Genomic DNA, 8,953 nt, shown 5'->3' with positions numbered 1-8,953 from the left:
AACTGCCCGCCCCATCATCATCCTCCTCCTCCTCCTCACACCGTCCCGTGCTATACTACTCCTAGTTAACTTAACCCCTCTCAAATTCGCACAAAATCTCCACCCTAAAGGCCGGATCCTCATGCCACCATCATTGCCATCCCCAGCGACCCACAAAGATTTCATCTTTGCTTCCTGGTAAAGGCCCGCGGTTCATGGCTGGCTTCTTCTAGAAGTGGAGCGCATCCAGCCAGCCAGCCTGCCGGCCGGCCGGCGTCCGCGGACTCCCCGCCCCAGCCCGCACGCCTTCCCAGCCAGCCCCCTCCCAGGCAGCAGCGCTACGTACAAACCGCGCAGGGATTTCTCCCTCGATTTCCCTTTTCTTTTTCTCCGCCGCCGCCGCCGCCGCTGAATCTAGCTCTCGCCGCCGGCCGTCCGCCCCCAGATCGGCCGTAGCTAGGCGCCATGGGCAACTGCTGCGGCGCGCCGTCGACGCAGGGGGGCGGCCGGGGGAAGAACGACAGGAGGAAGCCCAAGGCGAACCCCTACACCGTCGCCTACAACCGCGGCGCGGGGGCGCCGCCGGCGCGGGCGGGGCTGGTGGTGCTGCGGGACCCCACGGGCCGGGACCTGGACGACAAGTACGTGCTGGGCGGCGAGCTGGGGCGCGGCGAGTTCGGCGTCACCTACCTCTGCACCGACGCCGCCACGGGCGCGCGGATGGCCTGCAAGTCCATCTCCAAGCGCAAGCTGCGCACCCCCGTCGACGTCGAGGACGTGCGCCGCGAGGTGGAGATCATGCGCCACATGCCGCCGCACCCCAACATCGTCAGCCTCAGCGCCGCCTACGAGGACGAGGACGCCGTGCACCTCGTCATGGAGCTCTGCGAGGGCGGCGAGCTCTTCGACCGGATCGTCGCCCGGGGACACTACACCGAGCGCGCCGCCGCCGCCGTCACCCGCACCATCGTCGAGGTCGTCCAGGTAACAAGGCACCTTGCTTCTCTTGCTTACTAAGCACTAGTACTGCTTGCTATGCCATATATTAGTTCAATCATGAGAAGAATTGTTGCCTATTGCTCAACCTATGTTAATAGTTGTAGTTGCTACCACTGGCAGCTTTGTGTTCATGAATTTAGTATATAGACTAGTAAAGAAGAGGAACTCATGTTAGCTTTCATCTTAGCTGAGCTTCAGAACTTAATTTAGTTGTTCAGTTGTTCCGGATCGATAACCTGGTAAACCTTGGGGATTGGTTTCGTTTGTGTTAAATGTGTAACCGAACTGGCAAGTAGTGAAATTGCTTTAAGGAGTATCCTGATTTCTAAGCATATGTTCATGCAGGCTCTGCATCATGAGTTTGCATCAGTTTCTTGCATTATTGGATTGTTTTGTGACATCTGAGTATCTGACATGTACTCTTGCTTTGCTATTATATGGTGACAGATGTGCCACAGAAATGGTGTCATCCATCGGGACCTCAAACCGGAAAACTTCTTATATGCAAACAAGAAGGAGAGTTCTCCTCTGAAGGCAATTGATTTTGGGCTATCTGTGTTCTTCAGACCTGGTATGATCAACAGACACCTGGTGCTCAGTAACATACCTTTGCACCTTACGATCTAGATTTGCTAAAATAAGCGATGTGATCTTCCCATTTTTCTTCTCTGATTTATGTAGTAATTTCAAGCCTCTCAAAGCAAACATTAGAACTCTTATTAAGTTATATAATAGATTTCCCAAGTACAGTTTGTTGAGAATATATGTATGACATTTTTGCCGCAGAACTGAAGGGTTACTCATCATCGATGATGGCTTCTGTATGCAGGTGAACGGTTCAGTGAAATTGTAGGCAGTCCATACTACATGGCCCCAGAGGTTTTGAAGCGCAATTATGGCCCCGAAATCGATGTCTGGAGTGCAGGAGTTATACTTTACATACTTCTTTGTGGTGTGCCACCATTTTGGGCAGGTACTTAACCTCCTGGATTAGACTGAATGTATGTTCCGGGAAAATTACAAATCTCCTTACAAATTCCTGTTATCTGGTGCAGAAACTGAACAGGGAGTAGCACAGGCAATTATACGCTCTGTGGTAGATTTCAAAAGAGACCCATGGCCCAGAGTATCTGAGCCTGCTAAAGACCTTGTCAGGCGGATGTTGGATCCAAATCCAATCACACGGCTTACTGCAGCACAAGTACTTGGTGAGCATTATGGCATTTCCTTTTCCGTTGCGTAACAGCATACATAGTGCTCCCTCACTCTCATTTCAATGGTGAATTTTACCCTTTTATCTTATATGGGTATGTCCCTGTTAAACCAATTGCATTTATAAGGCAATTTTCCTGTTTCTTTTGTGACATTGTTGGTTGCATGTGCAGAGCATCCATGGTTACATGATTCCAAAAAGAATCCTGACATTCAACTTGGCGATACTGTCCGAGCAAGACTGCAGCAATTTTCTGCAATGAACAAATTAAAGAAGAAAGCCTTAAGGGTAAGACTCATTACATGTTGGTTCCAAGTTCCAACTACATCCTCACTGAACAAAAACATTTATGCAGAATTAATGTCATCAAATAAAAGTCACATTTCAAATGGATTTCTCTAGTTAAATCAACTTATATGTTTTAACCCTTGCAGGTGATTGCTGAGCATTTGTCTTTAGAAGAAGTAGCTGACATAAAGAAAATGTTTGATAGCATGGACGTAAACAATAAGGGCCAACTAACCTTTGAGGAGTTCAAGGCTGGACTCCGTAAACTTGGAAATAAAATGCATGATTCAGATCTTCAAATGTTGATGGATGCTGTGAGTTACAAAACAAAAAATTCTACTACATATAAAAAATAGTCTGGTTTTTGAGAGGTCTGAAGGTAGTTACTTACATTGCTTTTGCAGGCTGATGTTGATAAAAACGGTACCCTTGATTATGGAGAATTCGTTGCGGTGTCTATCCATGTGAGAAAAATAGGCAATGATGAACATATCCAAAAGGCCTTCTCATACTTTGACCAAGACAAGAGTGGGTACATAGAGATTGAAGAGCTAAGAGTGGCTTTGACTGATGAGGTGGATGGAGCTTGCGATGAAGACATTATCAATGGCATCATTCATGATGTAGATACAGACAAGGTCAGCCCTCTCATACCTTCACAACCCACTAAACTGTACAACATCTTTCTCAGAAGTCAGAACATATGCTAATGGCTTATCTACTACTGAAAACTGAAACCAACCTACTACTGAAAACTGATTTGAATATTAGTTTATGGAATGGTTCCACATGCATGACCCATGCCGCTGGTTCAGGATTCAAATGTTGCTGCAAGGCTTGTTCTTTTAAAGGATTCCCTAAAGTGTTGGCAATTGCTATCATTGCACCTATGATAATGATTTTGTAAAATCAAAGTCATACCTGACAGTCAATGGTAGTAGTGGACACCATAAAATAAGCGGCATACCAACCAGACAAGGATAACGTTTAACCTAACAGGATTTGATATAATGAAAATAGCAGTTGAAAGTAGCAACATGTATGACTTGTTCAACCCCCCTGAGGATCAAATGCATACCAGACAGTCAAGAATAGTACTACTAGACATTGCAAAGTAAACGACATACCACCCAGACCAGGTCACAAGGATAAATGTAATATGATATGATGTAATCTACAATTTGCAATTGAAAGCTGCAAGCTTGACTTGTTCAAACCCTCTAAGTTCAACCCTGACATCGATGTCCGTGTCGTGATCTTTGGACATTACAGGACGGGAAGATAAGCTACGACGAGTTTGCGGCGATGATGAAGGCGGGGACGGACTGGAGGAAGGCGTCCCGGCAGTACTCGAGGCAGAGGTTCAGCAACCTCAGCCTGAAGCTGCACAAGGACGGGTCCATCAGCGACGACCAGAAGTAGACCGAGCAGAGATGCAAGAAGCAGACGAGGTGCTCTGTTTCTCACATCAGGTGCTCTGTTGGGCAGAGCTACTGATCGTGATCGCCTTGCCCCGAGGCGCGGGCGGGGTATATATTGACCATCGAGTGTCGTGTTGTTTCGCTGTGCCGGGGTTTTATCGTCAGATTTTCATTTTCCTTCGGTTCTTTGTTTCTTTCACACGGTAAATGCAGCTACCACTCGATTCTTGGCGTCTGTTGCTTGTAAAGAAGATCGTAGCTTGTAAGTAAAATCGTTTGCAGTGTAAAATGTACAAAGGTAGCATGGGAAATGCTTAACAGAGGAGTCCTGGTCTTGCACTCATCAGCCTGTGCGCTGAAGCTTCGGCTTTTCACCTTTGCTGCCGAGTGCTGACGGTTTTGCCGAGTCGAACGGCGTCGTGGAACACAGAGGTTCCGGTTTGTCGGACAAACACGGCAAACAGATGCAAGCTTCTGCCGTGATGACAGGTTATTTGGTCGTGCGTGGGAATTCTTCAGAAACACAGTACAGAATTCATCATCACTGTGAGCGCACCTATCATCATCATCATCGCTGTGAGCACTTAAATCTGAATGAACATGTTCCCCTACATGGAACCGCCATCTGGCGTACGCTCAGTTTGCAAAATAATCCTTCCTCCTCTTGCTAATATGTACTGAAGAATCTTCTCGTATGCCCAGTACCTTTGTATAAGCAGTGATTTCAAATCCGGAAGTCAGGTTCTGACTATTCCTGGCTTGCCTCCGATAACGCGATTCCGGGAGGAGTCGGTGGTTGGATACTGGATCCCTTCAGACCTGGAGAACGTGTTGGGGTTTGGTGAACCAACAGGTTGCTCCTTTAGCTGAATATATATAATTGTTGGGCCTATGATCCGTACACATCTTGCTGCACGGTTGACAAATAGGCCACGTGCTTGTTTGACTCGCTATCTCGGTCAGGGCCCTTTCTGTTTCATCTTTTTGTTAAGAGAATGCAACCTTTTTGTTAAGAGGAAGTGGGTTCTTCTGCAAGAGCCTGCTTTGCTCTTGCAGCAGCACAAGCCGAGCTGGACCGCCAGAGATGACTCGGCACATTGCCTCTGCTGCCCTGTGACACCCCAGCTGTGGGCTGTCACCATATGATTTGTAACCTGGGCTCGGGCTACGTGATGGGCCGTGTGTTGCTTTTGTGTTGGCTGGCTAGGATCAGCATAAATACTAGACTTGTAACCCTGATGTGGATATATGTTGAAAATGAATAGTCTGCTTCTCAGTTTTCTCATCTCTTTTCACCGATTTCTCATGCCAATCTCTTCCTCAATCGTGGTAATCCACCGTATCCCGCCTCTTCGTCGTGCCTCCATCGCGGGGACGTGACTTGCCCTTCATAAGACCATGTGCAACTGTGATTTCTTTTACTGTCCTAAATGAAACCGAGACTTTTCGGTGTAGTTGCACATCCAACGTTGCATCAGTTGCACGTCTGAACACCGTGTGTAACGGGAGGTTTAGTAGATGCGCAATTGATGTGATTTTGATGTGGCTTCATATTTAGCACCGCATCAGTTACAGGTCACGTCCAAAAACTGTGCGCAACTAGAACTTTACTAAATGTGCAACTATGGCATTTTTGTTTAGTTGCATATATATCTGAACACCGTGTGTGACTTAACGCGCAACTGGTTTAGCTTCTGGTAAAAAAAAGAAGGGGCTGTAGGGTCCTCTGATTTATTCTTGCTGTAGTCGCTGCTATTGGCAGTCCAACTACAAACAACCAATTAAACAGCCCGTGTCACAACAAACCGGCAAATTCTAGTAATAAAATGACACAAGCCAAGCACAATGACACAAATCAAGCCTAGCGCAGCCACAAACACACACAGGAAAACAACAGCAACGGACAACCTGGGCCACGGTAGAGGAAGATTGCACACAGAGATCAAACAAACAACACCCGATGGCCGACGACAGTCGCGACTGAGCACTAGTCGCTCCTTTTATTTTATTTTAAGGGTACTCATTTTTCTTTACTTTGAACATGATTTATAGGTAGAGTGATTTTTTTGCGGGTTATAGGTAGAGTGATTGACCGGAAAAATTCATATAAGGTTTCTAATTACCAATCGGACAACCTCCGTACCAAAAGTCCTGTAGTAAGCGCCACCAAAAGTTTTGTCTAGCTTCCTCGAGTATTTAACAAAAAACTATAACATTTGGGGTTGTCGTCCCACTGAACTACCACATTTAAAAAAATGATAGAAAACTAACAATTTTTTTAATTTTGTTATTACTAAAAACTACCAAGTCATGTTGATGACCGTCTCAGCCATTTTAAATGCGTTTCCAATAGGGCTGGCCCACATGGCAGGTCGATGATGAAGGAAATATGCCCTAGAGGCAATAATAAAGTTATTATTTATTTCCTTATATCATGATAAATGTTTATTATTCATGCTAGAATTGTATTAACCGGAAACATAATACATGTGTGAATACATAGACAAACAGAGTGTCACTAGTATGCCTCTACTTGACTAGCTCGTGAATCAAAGATGGTTAAGTTTCCTAACCACAGACATGAGTTTTCATTTGATTAACGGGATCACATCATTAGGAGAATGATGTGATTGACTTGACCTATTCCATTAGCTTAGCACTTGATCGTTTAGTATGTTGCTATTGCTTTATTCATGACTTATACATGTTCCTATGACTATGAGATTATGTAACTCCCGTTTATCGGAGGAACACTTTATGTGCTACCAAACATCACAACGTAACTGGGTGATTATAAAGGTACTCTACAGGTGTCTCCGAAGGTACTTGTTGAGTTGACATATTTTGAGATTAGGATTTGTCACTCCGATTGTCGGAGAGGTATCTCTGGGCCCTCTCGGTAATGCACATCACTATAAGCCTTGCAAGCAATGTGACCAAATGAGTTGGTTACGGGATGATGCATTACGTAACGAGTAAAGAGACTTGCCGGTAACAAGATTGAACTAGGTATTGAGATACCGACGATCGAATCTCGGGCAAGTAACATACCGATGACAAAGGGAACAACGTATGTTGTTATGCGGTTTGACCGATAAAGATCTTCGTAAAATATGTAGGAGCCAATATGAGCATCCAGGTTCCGCTATTGGTTATTGATCGGAGACGTGTCTCGGTCATGTCTACATAGTTCTCGAACTCGTAGGGTCCGCACGCTTAAAGTAAGATGACAATTATATTATGAGTTTATGTGTTTTGATGTACCGAAGGTTGTTCGGAGTTCCGGATGTGATCAAGGACATGACGAGGAGTCTCGAAATGGTCGAGACATGAAGATCGATATATTGGACGACTATATTTGGACACCGGAAAGGTTTCGGGTGAGATTGGGACAATACCGGAGCTCCGGGAGGTTATCGGAACCCCCCGGGAGGTATATGGGCCTTATTGGGCCTTAGTGGAAAGGAGGGGAAAGGAGCAAGGGAGGGGGCACCCCCCAAGCCCAATCCGAATTGGGAAGGGGGCCAGCCCCCCTTTCCTTCCTCCCTCCTTCCTCTTCCTCCCCTCTCCCTCTCCTAATAGGAAAGGGGGGAGTCCTACTCCCGGTGGGAGTTGGACTCCCCCCTAGGGCGCGCCACCCCCCTTAGCCGCCCCCTCCTCCACTCCTTTATATACGGGGGAGGGGGGCACCCCATAGACACAACAATTGATCATTGATCTCTTAGCCGTGTGCGGTGCCCCCCTCCACCATAGTCCTCCTCGATAATATCGTAGCTGAGCTTAGGCGAAGCCCTACGACGGTAGAACATCATCATCGTCACCACGCCGTCATGCTGACGGAACTCTCCCTCGACACTCAGCTGGATCGGAGTACGAGGGACGTCATCGAGCTGAATGTGTGCAAGAACTCGGAGGTGCCATAGTTTCGGTGCTTGATCGGTCGGGCCGTGAAGACGTACGACTACATTAACCGCGTTGTGCTAACGCTTCCGCTTTCGGTCTACGAGGGTACGTGGACATACTCTCCCCTCTCGTTGCTATGCATCACCATGATCTTGTGTGTGCGTAGGAATTTTTTGAAATTACTACGTTCCCCAACAGTGGCATCTGAGCCTAGGTTTTATGCATTGATGTTATATGCACGAGTAGAACACAAGTAAGTTGTGGGCGATACAAGTCATACTGCTTACCAGCATGTCATACTTTGGTTCGGCGGTATTGTTGGATGAAGCGGCCCGGACCGACATTACGCGTACGCTTACGCGAGACTGGTTCTACCGACGTGCTTTGCACACAGGTGGCTAGCGGGTGTCAGTTTCTCCAACTTTAGTTAAACCGAGTGTGGCTACGCCCCGTCCTTGAGAAGGTTAAAACAACACTAACTTGACGAACTATCATTGTGGTTTTGATGCGTAGGTAAGAACGGTTCTTGCTCAGCCCGTAGCAGCCACGTAAAACTTGCAACAACAAAATAGAAGACGTCTAACTTGTTTTTGCAGGGCATGTTGTGATGTGATATGGTCAAGACGTGATGCTATATTTTATTGTATGAGATGATCATGTTTTGTAACCGAGTTATCGGTAACTGGCAGAAGCCTTATGGTTGTCTCTTTATTGCATAAGATGCAAGCGCCAAATAATTGCTTTACTTTATCGTATGCAATAGAAATAGTTGCAAGAGCAATAGTTGGCGAGACGACCATGTGACGACACATTGATATAGATCAAGATGATGGAGATCATGGTGTCATGCCGGTAACGATGGAGATCATGATGATGCTTTGGAGATGGAGATCAAAGTCACAAGATGACGATGGCCATACCATGTCACATATTTTTGATTGTATATGATGTTTATCTTTTATACATCTTATTTTGTTTTGATTGACGGTAGCATTATAAGATGATCTCTCACTAAAATTTAAGATAAAAGTGTTCTCCTTGAGTATGCACCGTTGCCAAAGTTCGTCGTGCCCAGACACCACGTGATGATCGGGTGTGATAAGCTCTACGTCCATCTACAACGGGTGCAAGCCAGTTTTGCACACGCGGA

General features: G+C 46.2%; 1 protein-coding gene across 1 annotated transcript; it reads left to right on the top strand.

Moving 5' to 3' along the window:
• LOC119312400 (calcium-dependent protein kinase 8-like) lies at window positions 1-4,243 on the top strand. Its single transcript, XM_037588133.1, has 8 exons — window positions 1-963; window positions 1,426-1,549; window positions 1,808-1,951; window positions 2,034-2,186; window positions 2,364-2,479; window positions 2,626-2,793; window positions 2,884-3,117; window positions 3,752-4,243. Exons 1-8 carry the CDS (start codon window positions 445-447, stop codon window positions 3,899-3,901), a joined length of 1,608 nt encoding a protein of 535 aa, XP_037444030.1. The 5' UTR covers window positions 1-444; the 3' UTR covers window positions 3,902-4,243.
• Window positions 4,244-8,953: the final 4,710 nt, after the last annotated feature.

The sequence above is a fragment of the Triticum dicoccoides genome, chromosome 5B (genome assembly GCF_002162155.2).
Source record: "Triticum dicoccoides isolate Atlit2015 ecotype Zavitan chromosome 5B, WEW_v2.0, whole genome shotgun sequence".
Classification (NCBI taxonomy): Eukaryota; Viridiplantae; Streptophyta; class Magnoliopsida; order Poales; family Poaceae; genus Triticum; species Triticum dicoccoides.
This window is presented reverse-complemented; position numbering and strand designations above follow the sequence as displayed.

What these genes read in the sequence shown, in the direction of transcription:
- LOC119312400 (XM_037588133.1), top strand. Translation starts at nt 445, where the DNA reads ATGGGCAACTGCTGCGGCGCGCCGTCGACGCAGGGGGGCGGCCGGGGG. An exon ending in ATCTGTGTTCTTCAGACCTG is followed by an intron (nt 1,550 to 1,807) that starts GTATGATCAACA and finishes TTCTGTATGCAG; the next exon opens with GTGAACGGTTCAGTGAAATT. An exon ending in TAAAGAAGAAAGCCTTAAGG is followed by an intron (nt 2,480 to 2,625) that starts GTAAGACTCATT and finishes TAACCCTTGCAG; the next exon opens with GTGATTGCTGAGCATTTGTC.